We start from the raw sequence: 20,744 nt of genomic DNA, 5'->3' as shown, positions 1-20,744 counted from the left end.
TGATACCAAACCTTTAGAGGTCCTTTCCTCTTCATCATAGGCTTTAATTATTATTTTCTTGCCTGGATCAATGACATTTTCGTGATTCCATTTCTTGAGAAGAGAGGGTTCTTAGTGGTGACATTTAATATTCTTGTTACGCATTTTAATGATCTACAATTATATAAAAGACTTGTTTGTAGTCTGACATGCTTCACAACTTCGATTCTAGAAATAATATATGTTGTCACCCTTATTTCAAGATTTATGTAGTCCCCAAATTACTCTCATTCAGAAGCAGGAAAATTCTTTCAAAAAGTGTGAGTGGAAAATCATAGAATTCTCTAATAAAATTAGATGAGTTCCAACACAAATATGTGTAAAATGATTATGCAAAAAACATTGATAACAAGAATTTAAGTGGATTCATGATCTTATATGTTTTTGGATGTGTTTAGTATTTTCTTCAGGACATTTTTCTGAATGTTTTTGGTGTTTTTTCCGGTATGTATGGGAGCTTGATGCTCTATGCAGCTTATGTATAAAACCATTTGAGGTGCATGTTGTTGATCGGAGCTGCTAGTGGTTCTCCTTTTGAAGTAGCCAACTGATATGCCCCGGACCCAAATACAACCATGATAACATATGGACCTAGCCAATTTGATTCATATCGTTTTAGGTGTTGATAGGGGTTTTAGAAGTGCATGAGGTTTTTGTATGTGTGATCACAGAAGAGAAGATTAGGTCTGTGTGAAGAAATAGAGTGTGGAGATACTGAAGACTGAAGTAATGCTAAAAGTGCATTAACAATGAGCTATCAAGGATCTAACCAAGCATACTGTGCTAGTATCTAGATCACTCACTTGTTGATTATTCACATCTTCGACAAGTCTGAAACCCTTAACCGGGTAGGCCTGGCAAAGCCTTTGTAAATCCTCTAACAAGGTGGTTCACAACTATGAATCTGAAATCCTCTCACAAGGTAGTCTTTAATCGGACTTATCTCCTAACAGAGATCTAGATTCCTAATAGGATCTGTTCTAGTGAAGAACATTGTATGACCTTAACCGGTCTAATTACTATTCTGCAGATAGTTACTTGTGAGTTTCATCTCACCGTGGTTTTTCCCATTTGGGTTTCCACATCAAAATCTCGTGTTATGGTGATTGTGCTCGTGTGGGTGAATGCTTTATTTGCTGTTTGGTTTGCATTTGTCTTAACCGGTTTGTTAGTAAATCTGTTATACCGGTTAACTGCTAAATTGTTTAAGTGTTTGAGTTCAGTATTTTTTGGTATACTAATTCACCCGCCCCTCTTAGTATTCATCAATTGGTATCAGAGCCAACCTTTCTATAAGTCTAACCACTTGGAAGGAGATATGGGGGAATACACTGTGAGGGAACTTACTCATTGGCTCACTCAGACTGAGAAAGCCTTTGATGAACTTAAAGTCAAATATGAAGCCTCTCTAACAAAGAGAAGAGAGCATCCTGAGAAATTGATGGAGCTTATTGAAAATAGTTCTTCTGATGAAGAGACATGGAAGCCCTAGTTGAAGAAGTTGAAAAACTGAATGAATGTAATGCTAACCTAAGAAGGGAACTAGAAGGACTGACTATCAGAATGTGCCAAGAGCTTGAAAATCGGAGGAAAGCTAAAGATCTGGTAAAAGACAAAGTTCATGAGATCTCCAAGTTGAAGCAAGAAATCAGTGCACTTACCACTCATCTCCAAGAGAGTAAAGAGGAAAAAGAAGAAATGCAAGCTGAACTAAACATGGCTATCTCTGAGAATGCAACCTTGAAGGAATCCAATGTTTCTATTTCCAAGGAACTCACTGAGTTAAAGGAAATACTTGCCAAATTCAATAAGAGTACTGCTAAGCTAGAGAAAAAGCTTGAATCAGCTAAACCGGTAAAGAATACCACTGGACTTGGTTTTTTTGGTTATGAGGAAGGTGAGACCTCTGGAACAAAAGATGGAGCATCAAAGAAGCAACTAAGGATGATGCAAACCTTCAAGACAAGCTTGGAGATATGGAAAAAATGAAGCTCTAATTGAGAGGGAGGCTCAACATTAGTGATCTTTTGTGATTTGATAATACATTCCTCTTTGAGAGAGACTTAATGTGAAAGTCCTTATCTCCACCCTCTGATATGGTTCATGATGGATGTCATGTGTGTGACTCCATGACTTCATTGGTTCAGTGCTTGTTGAGCCTCTGTGAACATTATTGAGAGGTGACGATCTCACAATGATGAACATTTGTACTTTTGATCATTATTGTAAGGTGACGATCTTGCAATATTGATTGACCATACCATCATGATGGATATCATGTGACGTGATATTTGTGGATAAGCCATGATGGTTGATATTACATAAAGAGATATTCATGGTGGATATTATGTGACGTAATATCCGTGGACATGCCATGAAGTAATATCCTTAAATGCCATAATGGTGGATATCATGAGACGTGATATCTGTGGACAAGCCATAATGGTGGATATTACATTATGTGGTTATGGTGGATATCATGTGACGTGATATCCGTGGATATGCCATAACTTCTGATATCATGGTGAGGTGATATCTTTCTCTCACACAATAAATGGAGCTGTTGTGTTTACTATAAGGTGTTATTACTTATTGAAGATGTCAAGTCGGATTCCTCCCTAGCTAAGAGGGAGTGTTGATTTTATCGTAGCTGTGGTCGAAATCCACAGGCCTACATAAATAACACAAAGCTTGTATTGTTAATAATTATATTGATGATATAATTATTATATTATTAGTTGTGAGATAATATAATTATATTATAATTATTATATTATTAATTGTGATAATATAATTATTAATAATATAATAATATATTAATATTATATTAATATTTAATTATTTAAATAAAGTATGGTGTCCTTTGGTGAAATTCACCTCTTGCATATATATTATGAGATGTGTGATCTCATTGAGTGTAGAAGATAGTAATAATAATAATAAAAAAATATAGGCAATACCAGGGACTTTAACAAAAAACAATAGACATCATGTGGTAAAACAACAAACCTCACACGGCGAAATAGCAGACATCATGTGGTAAAATAACACTCCCTGATTTTTGAGGAAAAAATCAAGCAAAACCCTCCCATTATTTTTTGTGGAGAAAAATCAGAAAACCCATCCGATGACAAAATCAAAAAGTATAGAAGGTTGACTCCTCTTCAGAACGCTCTACAACATGAGCTTGCACGTGCTCTTGAGACCCTCCATGTTTGGACTTCTGATCAGCCAAGCTCTTTCTGTAGAAGTTTTGGATATGCCTAGGTCCACCACAATAGTGACATGTGAATCTCTGCATGAACCCCTCCTCAGAATTGCGCTGCCCTTTCTGCTGAGTGTACTCGCCTTTTCCCTTGTCCTTGGCAGTAAACACTTGTTTTGCACTGACACTGTTACTACCAAACTACTGCTTCCATCTATCTTGTTGTAGAGCTTGGTGCAAAGATCAGGAAACTTCAGATCAACACTAGTAGAAGAGATATTGAGTGTGTCAATGAAATGCTCGTAAGAGTGGGGAAGACTTTTTCAGCGTGATCACTACCATATCCTCTGCCACCATGGTTCGACCAATAGCTTCCAATTGGTCACGGATCTCCTTGTTCTTCGTAAGATGTGTTTGAACTTTGGATAGATGTCTTGTCATCCATCATGATAGAAAACAACATATTCTTGAGAAAGAAAGCTTGACTCTTGTCGGATGTTTCATGAAGATCCTTCAATAGATCCTAGATCTCTTTAGCTATTTTACCTAAAGGCACCTGAGGGAGTTGATAATTTGTCACTGAGAGTTTGATAAGCATGACAGCCTCTCGATTTTTCCCATCATTTTTGTCTTGGTCTTCACCTGCCCCTGCAGGATGAGAAGCCTTGCCCATAACTATCTGATCAAGGCAACGATACTAAAAAATTGAGAGCATCCTCTGCTTCCAAGTATTATAGTTTTGGTCATTGAACTTATGACTGCTCTCCAACATGATGTTGGTCAAAGACGCCATTTGGGAAACTGATGTCAACTCTGGTCAACCCTGTGAAGGTACGAAAATCGAGACAAAAGTTGCTGATGAAAAATCAGAACACGATCGAAATAAAATTTGAGCACGAAACCCAAGGTGCAAAAAAAAATCCTAGGTCGAGAGTGTAAATAAGGGCAAAAGTCGTGCCCTAGCCACCACTAGAAATCTGATTTTGCAGGTCGGATAGCAAAAAAAATACTGGAAAAAGAACTGCCCTTGGGTGTGGAAGAAAATCCTTCCAAAATTTGTGAGAAAAAAAACTGCTTCTCGTTGCTGATCAGAAAAACATAGAAAAATCACTGTCGCGGCTGTACCCGCCGCTCAGAAAAAAATGTAGACGAAAATATGTGAAATAGCCTGAAAATCGCGTCAAGACTTGTGGGCCTTTAGAAAGCTGCCAATAATAGTGAAATCCGCCGAAAATGCACAAAGAATCACGGGTTTAAAAAACCATGAAAAATAAACTTCACCACCACACATAATAAATCGCTCGAAATTTGAGTTGCGAAATCGCAAAAAACCCTAAAAAAATTCGCACTGAAAAACCCGAAGAAAACTCGCTTATAGGAGCACAAGAAAGTCCGAAGGGGGTTGGGAAAAAAAATGCAGGCCAAAAACCCGTGAAAATAAACCACGAAATAGAGCAGAAAAAAAACGCGTTTTTCCTTCAAACCCTGCAAAATTTTGTCGAACCATCCATTAACGCCTTTCAAGAAAAAAATCGCCCAGGAGAGAGATTTAAAAAATCTCTTCAAAAAAACTTTCGAAATTTTCCACTAAAGAAATCTTCCGAATTTTTTTTAATTTTCATGCTCTGATACCATGAAAAATTATTGCTCAAAATAATCGGATAACTTTATTGAATTGTAGAGCCGTTTAAATAGGCGATTACAAGCGGTGATGTTTCTAAAAAGAAACAACTGCTTCTAAAAATAGAAGACAAAAATAGAAAACTAAATAAAGCAAAAATTACACTAGTGACCATTAAAATACTAATTAAATATTCTAATTCAAATGACTAATTGTCAGAAATAACTGATTATTACTTATGACTCACGCTACTTAAAGTAAGCTTAAGTAGCTTAGTGTGAACATGGACAAAAGATAAGATATTGTCAATACATCAACACAATCTAGCCAATTGGACAAATTACATGTCAATATTATTGCTAGTCATTGTATTACATTGCTTGCCCCAACTTTGTCACGTTTAGCTCATGAAATTTGGCATTTTGCTTGGTAAATTAAAATTTCTTGTTTTCCGTGCACATTAAAACAAAATTCTTATATATGTTTATGTGGCCTTGAGGGAAAGAAAATTGTTTGCAAAATTCTACCAAAAGAAAATACAAGACACGTTGACTAAGTGTCATAAAAATTCTTAATTTAAATTTATTAAGAACTGACAATTTTAATTATGAGCACAAACTACTTTTACAAATCAACTCTTACAAACCTATCTCTCTTTCTAATAGAGTCCTATAATGTAGTCTTTTTTTTTGGATAGGTTGTTCCAGGGGAGTTAACAATTGTAACAGGAGTTCCCAATTCAGGAAAAAGCGAATGGATTGATGCCCTCATGTGTAATTTGAATCATCTTAATGGTTGGAAGTTTTCTCTTTGTTCCATGGAAAACAAGGTAAATGTTTGAGATATTTTTTTGTTTCATTTAGGAAAAACGATCTTATTATTTGAAATTATATTAGTTACATTTTATGAAAAGTTTATTTATCTAACAAATAGAGGTACCAATATGCAGGTTCGAGAGCATGCTAGAAAGTTGCTCGAGAAACATATAAAAAAACCTTTCTTCCCCACGAGGTATGTATTTTCAACACGATAGGTGTGCTACTTGGAGAAAAAGTTAAGGGGATTTGTTTATATGCAAAGTAATCATAAAATAAGAAATCTAGGTATTTTATATTAATATGTGAGCAAAATCTTTCACTTTATTGTTAATACTTAACTATGTCCACATCACCATGGTGACTGTTTTTGTTAATGTTTACCTCTTCAAAACACTAATATTTGAAAGATGTGTAAAAGTTTCCTAGTGATAAAAATAGCCTATAAGATACACTAAGGGTTATCTTGCAATCCAACCATGTTCTTAAAAACTGTGTTGTTTATTGAGTTATTTATATTTTTTCTAGCTGCACTCTTGTATAAAATTTTTGGTTTCAGATCATATCTTGTGTTACAAAATGTTTTTTTATTTGTTAAAAATCTAAGTTATCAGTTCCATTACTGGTACAGGGTTTGGATATGTCATTGCAACAGTTTGTTTTGGGTGTAGTATGTTTGGGTATGGCTGTGTACACAGACAGACACCGACACAAACACACACAGACATACACATAGATGAATGGTAATAATAAAGATAATATTGAATTTCAACTGATAGTCCAATATATATATATATATATATATAGAACAATAAAAAATCTGTATCCTAGTCTTCAATCTCCATTAAAAGAAATCTCAAAAAATGCAACAATGGTAAAACAATGAACCAGTTTTTGTGAAATATATCTTTTTTTGTTAAACAACTTTGTATGGGTGCGTTCTAGGGTCTTAGGCACCTTTTAGATTTTTTTAATTCTTGAATGTTTAAAAAATGCCTTACAAATTAGGTTTTGAATTTTTTTCCTTAAATGGTGTTGTGGCCATGGGTGTGCCTAGGAATGCTTAGGAGCGGACTTGCTGCCCTAGGCTACTCCTATTGCGGGATTGAGACTTGGGGGTGTACCTTGCAACTTAATTAAAATTTTTGTATTTGATGTTAAGTAAAATTTCTCAATATAAAAATCATATTTTTTTTTGCTAGTAGGCATCCCCAGGTATAATTAAGCATGACGAGAGTTCAACTAGGGTTGCATCCTATCTATGCTAGAACTCTGTTACTAGAAGTCAGCTAGTCTGGCCACAACAATGAAATAGGAAGAACCTGGGAACTCAAGAAATTTTCCCTCTTGGATTTATATGGTAAATTATAGACATTTGGCTTGTGTGACAAACATCACATGATGAAGGTAGTAAAACTCTATTATAAAGTAGTAGTGTATAAGGCACACATTTGCCATTTAAAACATTGTGCAGAAATCTTATTTTACTTTCTTAGTAGCAATAACTCTACTATTGGTGATAAAGAAATCAACATAGACAATGTGAATAACAATGATATCATCTTCGCTTTTTGGCATTGCAATTCAAATAATCTTGTTTTGAATCCAAAAGTGCATAATGACATTAATAAAGTAGGCTCATGGAATTTGGTCATGTCCATTAGGGAGTTGGTGAACTTGCACATGAGATGTTCCTTGCTTGGCAATTGGAACCTTTCTGGTTGTACCACATAAGCCTCCCTGCATAGATTCCCATTCAAGATGGTGCTATTCACACCCATTCAAAATAGTTTGCAACCAAATTTAGATTTAATGGAGAGTACTAAAAGAAAAGTTTTTATTTTGGCAATAGGATCAAAATTCTCTCATAGTGGATCCCTTATTGTTGTGAACAACCTTCGGAAACTAAGTGAGATTTGTACTTACCTACATACCATTTGCCTTGCATTTTTCATTATAAACCCATTTCTATTCAATGGGTTTCTTACCTAGGGGCATCTTTTCCAACATCCTATCATGATTCTTCGTAGGGCATCATAATTAAACTTCACGATTGCTTCCCACTTTTGTTTGCCTTTAGATTTAGCAAAGGTGGTTTTTTAATTCACCTAGAATAAGGTTGATGAGAGATCAAAGTACATATGCTCCTCAAAGTCAACAACTGCTTTCTTGGCGTTCTAGGTTGTGCATTGAGTAAGCGAAGTTCGTCTTCCTACACATCTTGTAATGTGGTGTAATCCACCTAGGTCTCCCTTCACTATTGAAGTTGAGGTATTGAAGAAACATCTCTTGAAACATTACCATGATCCAAATTACTTGATTGAGACTGATGTAGACGCCAAATGGAGTATCACTACACAAGAACTTGTACCAATCATATTGTAGCGATTTTTAATAAGTGATAGAATTCTTCAATCTTGTTGCTTTGATGCTCAATGTGACTCATGGCTAAGGCAAATCCCTTGCATCAAATTTGTAGTTCTATTTGTGTGCTCTCAATATATAATAAGTTTTGAAGGTTTGGGATGTGTGTTCAATCCAACCATACCATGTTAATCTCACTCTAAAGATGCATAGGGGTCCAAGACATAGTAGCTAAAGGTTTCTAGGCTAACCTCACCATTGATTCCCCTTGACATGTAGGCTTGCATTAGTACTAAGTATTCTTTATTGGCAATAGGGCCCACTCTTTTGTTCCTTGCATTTAGCTATTCCCTAACAAGTGCCACATTTTTGCTCTCAAGTCCTCAAAACAAAATGTGGAAATTCTTCAGATCTTGCTAAATCAAATATCATATGACAGCCCACAAAAGAACTTGGCGATTCCTCAACCAAAAAAGAAACAATAGAGCCCAACAACTATTTTTTGATGTTCATGGTATCCTCAAAGTAGTTCAAGGCATTTTGTTTGTAGAATTAGAAATGCACATATGGTGGGATTTGACTCTTAATGACCATTATAAACTTTAAATTACAATATCACTTATCGAAAACTTAAAAGAATAAAAGAATATTCGTAAAGTCTATTGTAACAACTTAATGACTATTATAAACTAAAACTTACAATATTACTTTAATATCCTCCTTTAATGGTCAATCCATTGCTGAACTACTCGCCATTAGCAAAAACTCGGGAAAAACTCGGCAATAACCTGGCAAAAACTCGACAACTTAAAAACACGCTTAATTTTAATTTTAAAATGCATTTTTTTGCAAAATTCAATGAGAAGATGCATCCAATGAGTCAATAAATGAGAATACAAAAGAAACAAGCTGAGTCTAGATATATTTAAATGCAAAGTGGGTACAAAATCGCATCCTCATGAGGAATGCTGATGGCTGGAAGGAAAATAGTAAATAGTTTTTGTAAAACTAAAAGTAAACACATCATTACAATTACATCTTCCTCTTCCCAACTCTAGTATAAACTGGGGGAGAGGTAGCCATAGAACTAGAGGGTCTAGTCCTAGAAGTTTGTTGTGGCTGTGGGCGTGGCGTGACTCGTGAATGTGACTGTGCCTCCTCACTCGGTATGTCTGGCTTAGGCTGTGGCTCGTCCTCCATCTTGGATGAAGCTATGTCTCTACCTGCTCCTGGCACTGGCAATGACTCCTCGTCCTCCTCAATGTCATCTAGTGTGAAACCAAATCCACCCCCCTCCTCCTCCATAGACTGCCTCTCCAAATCAGTGATGTCATCCTCTGTAAACAATGGAGGCTGTTCCCGTGATGTCCAATCGCTGTAAGGATCTATATCATCCAAGTCAATTGGACCACCTGCTGCTTCCTCTACCTTACGCGCAATCTCGTGTGGATGGCTTCAAACAAGCTCCAATTGCGCTCATAATTGGATGAACTACAAGGCTGACATGAGATTCCGAGGGAAATTTTTTTTAGATTCGGGGCATTTCCACCCCAACTTTGCCACCAAGCATCTGCAAAATAAAAAAAATTGAAAAGTTAGAAAACAAAGAGAAAAGCAAAAACATAATATATCAATTTATCAATCACTTTAAATCTCGAAATCCAAATGGCAAATGTTATACCTGGGGCTTGAGTGGTTCTTCCTCTTATGGCCAGCTCTGAAGAGAATAGCTTACCCCTTGCTTCCTCATAATTTTGGAGTTTGGGCACGATGAGGTCTCTCACCTCAACCTCGTGTATCATCCTTTGAATGCATGTAGTCAGGCCCTCCATGACCTCTCCATTAGGATCTCAGTAAGAACCTCCGAACTTAAAACGAGGGTTGAGGAAGTACCGTGCTGCATGAATGGATTGGTGGAGCTGATTGTTCCACTTCTTATCAATAATTTCCCAAATGGGATCGAATTTGAGTCTATCCCCCTTTTAGTAATTTTTGATAGACTTCTTGGCCCTATCCATGGCCTCATAAATATACCCCATTGGGGTTTTATCCTCATCTACCAAGCGGAGAACTCTAACCAAGGGCTCTGACACCTACAATTGAAAAATACAAATTACAAAAAGATTAATTAATGAAGCTACAAATTAGTAATGAGAGACTTGAATCAACAATAATTAAAAATTTAAGTTTTGAAGTTACCTTCATAATTTCTGCAACGCTTTGTGCAAAATGGTTGTCGAAGACTATGCATGTGACACCCTCTCCTTCATTGTTTGAATAAGGTGAGTCTAGACATGCTTGACTCACATACAACATTTGTTTCAAAGAAGTCAATGCAGCAAGAATGCTTTGCAACATCAAGAGAATTGTTGCAAACCTTGTGACACAAGCTCTCACCAAATCTCTCCCTTGGGTGTGCTCTCTCATCACCCAATCAAGTTTTCCTATGTCCTCCAAAAGAAGGTCAAGGACATGTGCTGCACAAGGTGTCCAAAAAAGAGTGGGGTGCCCATCTTAGAGGATTCTACTTGCAAAAGAAGAAGTTATTCTTAAGAAAGATACAACCAAGAAAAACAAAGCCACAACAAATGAAAATATTGCTAAAGATGATAATTCAAAAGGATTCTACCTGCTGCCAGATATGCTGCTACATTATCTGTGATGATTTGCACCACATTCTCTACTCCGACCTCCATGACAATGTGCTCCAACATTCTAGCCAATGTTTCTACATTTTTCACCTTACTGGAGGCATCAACCGATTTCAAGAACACAATATTGTCTTTGCAAGCAACCAAAAAATTAATGATGGTGTGGTTTTTGTCATCTGTCCACCCATCAGAAAGAATGGTGCAACCATATTTTCTCCATTCATTTCTTTGGTCCTCCACCACTTTTTTGGCCCTATCAACTGCATTTGTGAGCAACCTACAAGAACAAAGTGAAATTAGGCCTTAGTACACAATTTTGATTTAATAAACAAGAAATCTAAAAAACAATTAAAAATGTAATCAAGTGGACTATTTACTAACCTCCCACCCAAATCTTTGCGAGAAGGAGCCTTGTACCCCTTTCCTGAAACTGTCATTGTAGTCACCAAATTCAGCCAAATAAGGATTGTTTGCCACATTGAATGGGATGTTGTTGAAGTACCAAAAATCAGCATTTGCAATGTTTGTTTTCTCATGTGCCTCCCTATTCCATATAGTGGCCTCTAATGATTGTTGTGCTCTAGGTGTGTTCTTGGGCACAAAATAACTACCTATGGACTGTGTCCCTGATGGTGATGCAGCAGTGCCAGGTACTCTACTAGAGGAAGCAAAAGCGATGGGCGAGGTGGTGCTGGGTTTGCGGATACGTGGGCCACGACGAGAGCCCACTATGCCCTGAAGTGCTTCCTCTTCTTCTTCAATGTCAATAGAAGCACCTTGAAAATCAGCTATGCCTGATCTCATGGCTAGTTTTTCCCTCTCCCTTTGCAATTTCTTCTCTACCCCAGGTGAAAGTAGGGCATTAATTTCTCTTTTTATTTCAGCAGTGGTCCCAATGCATTCTCTAGCATCATGCTTGTCTATGCCTGCAAGGTGGTATTTGAGGTGGTTTATGCCTCCATGAAGTATTTTTTCACATTTTATGCAAATCATTGTCCGAGGATCCTGTCCTTCATATGCATACCTCCAAGCCCTATCTCTAGCACCTTTAGGACGGGTGGCTACATATCTAGGTGGGCATGGTTCTAGTGCCCAATTAGAATTTGCTATAATTAATGGTTAATTAACCTACACATACAAAGTGAAAAAAGAAAGTTAATATTTTAGTTAAACAATTTAGCAAACTATTTAAATTGGTTGAAATAATTTTAGACATCATTCAAAGTTAAATAAAAGAAAAAAAACTATTAGGGTTTGATTTTTTTTGAAAAATTAGAGATTCTTAAAAAAAATAGTGAAAAATTCAACAAAACGTGTCAAAAATAATCTTAAATCTTGTTCCAATGACTCAAAAAGATTTTTGACTACTTAGGAATGATTTTCTATTCATCTAGATGCAACAAAAAATAAATGAAATGATTTTAAAAAGCACAGAAAAATAAAAGAAAACCTACATGGCAATCTGATTTTTCTTGAAAAACCACCTCAAATCCACTTGAAATCCGCCTGAAATCTGCTTCAAATTGATGGAAATCAGTAGTCAAGTGTTTGGAAGAGTTTTTTCCCCCTCTTAGCAAAATAGAACACAAGAAATGAAAAATCAACTTGTTTTCTGCCGTTTTTTTCTCTTTATTCCCATACGGCCGAGTTTTTAACACGGATTCACTAAGTTTTTTTTGTAAAAACTCGGTGAGTTTTTTGCAAAGGTGAGTTTAAGTCACGAAAACTCGCGGAGCATAAAAACTCGACTAGTTTTCAAAACTCGCCGAGTACTCTGCGAGTGTTCCAACTTTGGGTCAATCTATTAACTACACCAAGTTTATCTTGAAATTTTACAAATTTGTCAAGACTAAGGATCTTGGTAAGAATGTTTGCAGTTTGATCCTTAGTTGGACAATATTGCAACATCACCGATCCACAAATGAAGTGATAATGAAGCTCCACATTTTTGGTACGTTCTTGGAAGTTTGGATTTTTGCCAAGTTTTAGGTCTTGTTGATTGTCACAAAACAAGGGTGAAGGCCCTGCTTGAGACATTTTTATGTCTAAAAGCACCCTTTGAAGTTATGGTGCTTTGACTATGGTGCTTTGACTATTAAGGAAAAGCTATTTCTTGCTGCTTCTTACTAGTCTATGTGTCTACACCCATGCCAAGGATGAAAACATATCCATAAGTGGATTTTCTATCATCAACAAAACTTACCCAACCTAAATCTGTGAAGCCAAGTAGCCTAGGATCTTTGCTTATACTGCACAAAATGTTAAAGCCAAGTGTCCCTTTCACATATCTCAACACCCACTTCATTGCAACCCAATGATTTACTTTTGGTACTTTCATGAGTCTAGAAATGTAAATCACAACATAGCTCAAATTAGGTCCAATGGTTGTAAGATAGATAAGGCTACCCACTAGTTACTTGAATGTTGTCTCATTGATTACCTTTGAGTCTGATTTGGTTGATAGCTTCAACCATTTCTCCATAAGTATACACAAGATCTTGAACTTTTTCGTGGAAACTCCTGGCTTATTTAGGCTGAGAAATAAAAATAGTGCCACCTATTTGCCAAAATTCTACCCCTAGGCAATAACGTAGGAGGCCTAAGTTTGTCATGTCAAAAGTTGTATTCAAATTACATTTGATTTGTTCAATCAAATGTGGCTCACTATTTGTAATAATAATATCATTTATGCAAATGAGTAGTAGAATGATTCCATTGCCTATACTTTTGACATAGAAATTTGGATTTGAAGGATTTATTTGAAATCCCTATTAAGCCAGATACTTGTCAATCATGATGTTGCTTTGGGTGCCCGCTTCAAGCCATATAGAGCTTTCGTCAGTTTGCATATTTGATGCTCCTTGCCCACAACCTGGTAAACCTTGAGGTTGTCATGTACACTTCTTCCTCCAAGTCATCATTGAGGAAGGCACTTGTCACATCCATGTGATGGAATTTCCAACCAAACTGTGTTGCCATGGCCGGAACTAGATGGATGGTGCTCATCTTTGTTGTAGGAGCAAATATCTCCTCACAGTCATTTGCTTCTCTCTGTGTGCATTCGTTTGCCACCAATCGTGATTTATACTTGTTAAATGTACCATCAATTTCGTACTCGACTTTGTAAACCCATTTGTAGCCAATGGGTTTCTTCTTTGGTGGGAAGATTTGAAAGAACCCAAGTCTTATTGTTCATAAGTCTTTGATATTGGACTTCCATGGCCTTTTCCCATTTAGGTTAACCTTTTTCTGTTTTAACCACTTGTGGCTCATAAATTTCTTGAATGTTAGCCATAAGAGAAAGGTGTTGCCTTTGGATGATCTACCCTCGATCATTTCATCATCTTGAATATCACCAATGATACTTTTCCACCGCTTTGGTCTCTTTTTAGAAACCTCTCCTTCCAAACCAGTGGGGCCGTAATGACTTGGGCTGCCTAGTTCTATGCCATTTGTATGCTGATCCAAGTTCTCTTGAAGAAAATCTTTTCATACTGGTATCTTCCTGGGAGATTCCACATGCTTAGAATGAGATTCGTCATGTGCAGAATCATTAGAGTCTCCCCTTCAGGTAGAGCTAATGGAAGCTATATACCTAAATATTTAGCTTGAATAGGCTGATCATTAGTAAGCTTGATCTTTGAAGAGAGGTGAAAGGGCCCAACTTCTTTGTTGATCGCAATGCCTTGTTGATTGTCGAGAGGTTAATGTAATCATCAATAAGATGGTAGGCTTTATGATTTTGTAATGTCCCGTTGTGGGACATACCATAATTTAGACCTGAGATGACAATTCCAACTAAAGGATGAGATTATAATATATTTATAAATATTATGTTATCAATTCTGAAGATATTTCACTATTATATTTAACTTAGATTCTAAGACTAGTTTGGGGGATAAAACTTATCTTGATACCTTCCTTTGATTGTATACTTGAAATACATGCCTCAATGTTATAAATTGTTGCTGCTCAACTAAGCCTTCAGATTAGAGTAATAGAGTCTCCACAACTTATGCTATAGTTCTCCCTTTCAACTTGATCTTCAAATGCTACGAAATGACTATAAGTCTGCCACAAAGTTCTCTTCAAACTGAAGTTCTTTATATCACCTTTGAAACTGCTATAGATCTGGTCATAAGTCTAATACAAAGAGATCAAAATCTCTTCCTTATAATCTGCTCATCAAATTCATATACAATCTCTTCCTTATAAGACCTTGTTGTGCATTCTACACACACCCTACTTCACAGGGGACGCCCCCCCCTGCCACCCTATTGTTTTTGAAAGTTTGCCACAGAGAGAGAGAGAGAGGGGGGTCTGCAAAGTGAAGTTCGTTTTTACTGTCTCCAAATCTGCTGAAATGGCCCCTCGACTCTTATAGTCGCCATCAACCCGAATTTGCAAGCAGATGAACTCCAAGTTTCTCAAAAAAATCGTGCATTTTACTTCAAAATCCCGGATTTCATGTGCAAATACCAAGTTTGCACTTTGTGTGAAATGGCCAAAGTTTGGCGTTCATAACCAAGAGGAGCATGATCGTACATTTAAGTTGAGATGCCCGAGTTTGTCCCAAGTCAGAAAGGGCATTTTTAAGCACAAAGCAAAAAATCGTGCAAATTCCTCTCATAGCCCGAGTTTGCAAGTCTATTGAAGGTGCGTTTGAAATAAAAGTAAAATCGCATAACTCAAGACCAGAAGTTCGCTGATTTTGGCTTTTGAATAAATCACACATTTTCATTAAAAAGTCCGAATGGACTTGGCAAAGCGGTATGAGCATAAACCTAAGTTCAGCGCTTTTAGCTCAAACAAATTTGCTCATTTCCTATGAAATCCTTAGTTTGGCAAGAGCCGGGTTTGCAAAACAAAAAAGACAAAATCGCTCATTCTCCAAAATCGCCGAGTTCTGTGAAAGGTGTTTTAAGCATGATGTGAAATTCGAACAAAACTCCTAAAAGGCCGAGTTTTGTATCAAGTAGAGGGCGTTTGGTAAAAGGGCACTTTCTTAATAAAATATTCAGCTTTCATAACAAGGGAAAAGGGGCGTTTAATTTGCAAAAGAAAAGGTTCGCTCATTACAATTGAAATGGCCGAAATTCTTAAAGAGAGCAACAAATACGTTTTTTAAAAAAATAAAAGAAAAATCACACATTTCGCCATATAAGGCCGAGCTTGACATTAGACGTCTTAATTCTTGCATTTTTCTCTAAAATGGCCAAGTTTGCTAGTTGTAAGGGAGGGGCATTTAAAATGGAATCTCACACAGCAAATAAAACTGCACATTTTAAGGTAAAAGGGCGAATTTCGTGTTTGAGTGAAAGGGATGCTTCAAGTGTAAACCAAAATCGCACAAGGCAACTAAGAAGACCAAGTTCCTCGTAAGCAAAGGCCCGAGATAGATGATGATTTGCGATTTTATAAATTTTGCTAGAAAATTAAAAGTTCGCATTTTACCCAAAGGAGTTGAGTTTTGCCAAGGAGTCAACCAAGTGAGAGCTCGCACATTTTAATCTTAAAACCCTAATTTTACAAAGGGGGATTCAAATTTCTTTAAAGGCAAATATCTTTCATTTTCACCGACAAAGCCCGACATTGCCTTTAATATTTGTTAAATTTATTTAATTTTTCAAAGTAATTGATTCAGGTTGAAATCAATTGTTTGCAAATCAACGGTGTCGAGAAAGGCTAAGATGGTAACCTAAAGCTCAAATTGTAGACCTGATTGCAATCAAAGCCGGAAAGCGAAGATGCAGGAGTGCAAGATCAAAACGAAGCACAAAGATATGCACCACCACTGGACAACAAGCTGAAGACCACCAGCAAAATTAAAGATAGAAGAACACACAAAATGCTACAAGTGTATGCATTCTCAGAAATACACAGGTGGAATTAATTCCAGAAAATCAGTTTGCAAAACTGAATTGTTTTAATGTAAATAACTACCTGTGGGCCTCGTCTAATGTATTTCAAAGCAAAGCGACACGGGTTAGTTATGCTCTAGCTACCCGATTGACCAAATTAATGTCAAATAGTGGTCGGTAGCTAGGAAAGTGGTTGGGAGGACAACTAAAAGTTACTAGGCATGGGTTAAAGCTGCCAAGCTTCTAGAAAGCAGATCAATGCCCTTGGATGCAGTCAATCCTGGCCTTTGATTCAAATTGTAAACTCTACAAAAGGCAGGTGCCTCTCTCTTATAAAGAGTTAGATGTTAGAAGTTTAGATTTTAGTAGTTAGATTTTTAGGAGTTAGAAACTAGTTGTAGTTAGCAGATTAGAATAGAGTAGAACTACTATATGAAATTGTTGTAATGACAACCAAAATCAATATATGAATATTGAATTTGGTATTTGTTATTTTGGTTTTATTCTGTTTGCATGGTTTCCTTCAGTTTGTTAAGTAGAGTTCAGTAATTTTAATGGCAAAGTGTGTGTGTGGGGGGTATTTGATGCATTTTTGGTTCATACCATTGGGGACCTGCTGATTGTAGGTCACTGTGTATGGTTAGTCTGAACCCAAAACTGTGCTTAGTTCAATTGTAGGTATTCATATTAGGCTGCGTCAGAATTGGGTGTCGAAATGAGTGTCTCTAGTATGAAAATCCTTCATCTCTTTGGAGCTTGCACTGTTCTTGTTGCGTTGTGAGGGTGTCTCTGGTGAAACAAGAATTAGTTTATGGAAGTCTGTCTACTCGCTGCATTAACTGTTATCATCACTATCCTTAGGTCTCCTAAACCCTTCTCTTTTGCTTTTATTTTTCGTAGTTTGAGAATCACAACATTGTTGGATGTAGATCATCTTGTTGTAAACGTAAGCCCCTTGTGTTACCAACAAAACACATAAACCGTTGAGCTATCCCGCAGTCATGACCTGACAAAGTGAACCTTGAGGTTGTCCCCTTTGATCATCCAAAACAGCATTAGGGATTCCTTATGCAAGAGAGGATAGGATACTCAACATTCTATTTTGCGTTGCCGGATAGAGTTGGTAATACGACTTTAACCACATCAACAGATCTCAAGCATCAAATGAGGATTGATGGCGTTTTAACATCTTAGGATGTCTAAATCCTGGATGTAAGACCTCTAAGCATTATATGCTCCAATATTATATAAATGCTTGGCTGTAAGGAGTAGCCATTGATGAGAAGTGTGCAATAAATGGCATCTCTACATATAAGATCTCAGAAAATAAGACCTATAGGCATTTTAAGACCTTTGGATGGCTAAATACTTGGATGTAAGCTCTTTGGGCACATTGTGAAGCTCTTCTCTTTGTAAATCTTCCACTTGTAAAAGAATTGTATTAAGACCTATGGGCACTATGTAATGAACCTGGGGAGAAGCTGATTTGAGGAGTCTGAGGCTCCAATACACACACACGCACGTGCGCGCACACACGCAGACGCATATGCACACACACACACGCACACGTACACATGCGCACATGCACACACACACACATATATATGCTAGAAGTACCCCTTAAAGTATTTTGGCTACCCCTTCTCTTGTATTCAAGGAGATTCCCTCATTGAGAGGTATATGAATTTGGTGCTTTATATTGAGTTCTATCACTATCAACATGAGGAATTATTGGCCATGTGGAAGTAAAGTGAAATGTTCTCCAGGTTCTGTCTGTGTTTTAAGAAAGCATTTTTGTTAGTGTCTTATACTGCAATGACATTTTATGGAGTGTTTGATCCAAAGGGGTTTTCCCCATGCATATTTTGTGTAGTTAAATTAATGCTTGTATAATTCTCATTTTATTTATAATGGTTACTGTTCTAAGATTCTATTTTTCAACAGAAACAAATTAAGATGCTAGAAGTTTCTATCTAAAATACCTTTTGCAAGAGCTCAAACATGCAAAAACAGGTTTCCTATCTGAAGATGTGTCATATGCAGATATTGCTCTGGCAGAAATAAGATGTATAATGGTCCTCGAATTATTAAAATAGAAAGAAAAAGATCACAACAACCAAATCTTCTGGTAAAAATTAGAGCAAATTATAGGAGGCAAGATGTGAACTGCAAACATTGGATGAACAAATCATGGACATTACCAGCTACAACAGTGACACAATCTTGAACAAAACTTGAAAGTAAAATGTGAATTTTTCTTGGTTTTCTTTTGGCTCATCTATGAGTGAAAAGCACACACCACCCCGTGCCTGCTGCTTCTATCATCCCTCTCTCTCCTCTGCTATAAGAAAGAGTTGAAAGTTGTCTAATAGAAATTAGGGGAGATTGGAAGCAACTGAAACAGAAAGATTGCTTTTTTAGAGTTGGGAGACCTGGATGTTGTTGGAAGGATTTGTGAGATTCCCAAGTGACTTCCTCGTTGGGAAACTTGTGGGGCTTTTATAAAATATCTTTAATTCTTTGTAATGTCCCCACTTTAGCAGTTGACCAAGTGTGTGTGCGTTAGCCTTGTTCTACATGGTCTCGAGGGCTAACGAAGGGTTTAAGGGGATCCTGGAGTGTTTTGGCCTAGTCATTTCCAGTTTGGGCCAAAACGAAGTTGATTTACTCAGTTTCAGGCATACTTACTATTTTTAGTAAGTCAGCAGGACATAGTGGAGGCCAGTTTTGGTGTTTGGATTTGATACTCCTCGGTGAGAGCTTTCCGACGAGCTATCACTCGCATTATTCAGAGTCCGATTGCTAATACATTTTAATTGCTCATCTTTTATCCCACATTGCCCATGAGAGTTGAGTGGACCCTTGGAAAAAGAATAAAAGAAAGCGTTTGTGGCTTCATTAGATAGGTTGAATATGAGAAGAATTGGTATGTGTGAGTTGCAGATCCGTTCTTGGCATTAGAGGACGTCTATCCTCTCTTGTGACATTCTAGACGTCATTCCCCTGGGGTTTGGCCTTTGGAATCCATTGCTATCAGCTTCATTATTAGGTAGATTGGGTGCATTTCCGGCTACAGGTAGATTTAATGTTTGTTCATATCTTCTTCCCTACTCGTCCGATGCTTATGCCATTTTGAGGAGATGATTTTATGAAGATATTGGACCTGTTGAAGACAAATTAATATTGCTGCAACACTATTCACGCGGTTACTATTCACGCGGTTGCTATTCACGCGGGTACTATTCACGCGGTTGCTATTCACGCGGGTACTATTCACGCAGTTAGTATTCACGCGGGTACTATTCATTTCACTGTAGCAGGAAGATTGAAAATGATTGCTGGAGTATTATGTCAATAATGCTGGAATAATTAGTGAGTTGATAATCTGCCATGTATTTGATTTTATTAAAATCTGAAAATAACATCTTATCAGTAGTAGTTCAATTTTAGTTTGCATATTATTGTAGTTTCATTCTTGTCCATATTCTGTGATTTCAATTCCATGTAAAACAAACCAACATTTCATTTCCGGAGCCATAAGCGAATTTAAAACATTAAACAGAGAAATAAGGAGTTGGATGCAAACTGTTTGATAAAATTCCTAGCAGCAATTGGTACGGTTTTTGGGCATTCCAGGGTGTCCATTACATTCTTCAACAATCATTTCCCTTTCTCCCCAGTTTAATGCTTTTCTGTGCCACAGTCTTTTTAGATTGGGTATGCAATTAATTTGTGCGTACACTTGTGCTTTGGGTTGGCATTGGATATGCCCTGGACCTTCTTCATCAATACAAGATGAAGTTAGAATTTTAGTTACTAAATCTTGTTGTATTTGGTGTTGGTGTTGGAAATAAGCCACACCCGGACCGACGATGGACTGGTCCAAGAGGGGCCAGTAGCTTAGTGGTAGAGCACTCCAGCAGCGTATGGAAGGTCCTAGGTTCGAGTCCTAGCTGGTCCATGTCTCAACATGGTATCAGAGCCAGGTCCAGGCTAAGAGCCAGGTCCAGGCTAGGAGACTGTTGATGTGTATTTTGTACACGACCAAACACAGAATAAAATACCTAAAGGGTACCTTATCTTCTCTTGATTAAAGCCTCTGAATGCTGAAGATATTGCGAAAAGGATCAATCAGGGTGACTTCAAGGTTCTTCGTTGTAGGATCTCTACGTGTGGATAAGCACCAGC

At 37.1% G+C, this 20,744-nt stretch overlaps 1 protein-coding gene across 7 annotated transcripts in view; it reads left to right on the top strand.

The window, feature by feature from the left end:
- Nucleotides 1-20,744, top strand: part of LOC131071984 (twinkle homolog protein, chloroplastic/mitochondrial) — a 270,809-nt gene that overhangs the window by 151,147 nt on the left and 98,918 nt on the right. For all 7 annotated transcript variants that reach the window (XM_058008018.2, XM_058007998.2, XM_058007986.2 and 4 more), the window contains 2 exons: nucleotides 5,563-5,694; nucleotides 5,815-5,876. In XM_058008018.2, the coding sequence (XP_057864001.1) occupies nucleotides 5,563-5,694; nucleotides 5,815-5,876 (194 nt within the window). The remainder of the gene's footprint in view (nucleotides 1-5,562; nucleotides 5,695-5,814; nucleotides 5,877-20,744) is intronic.

The sequence above is a fragment of the Cryptomeria japonica genome, chromosome 11 (assembly GCF_030272615.1).
Source record: "Cryptomeria japonica chromosome 11, Sugi_1.0, whole genome shotgun sequence".
Classification (NCBI taxonomy): domain Eukaryota; kingdom Viridiplantae; phylum Streptophyta; class Pinopsida; order Cupressales; family Cupressaceae; genus Cryptomeria; species Cryptomeria japonica.
The sequence above is the reverse complement of the archived record's forward strand: the minus strand, read 5'-3'. Positions and strand labels throughout refer to the sequence as shown.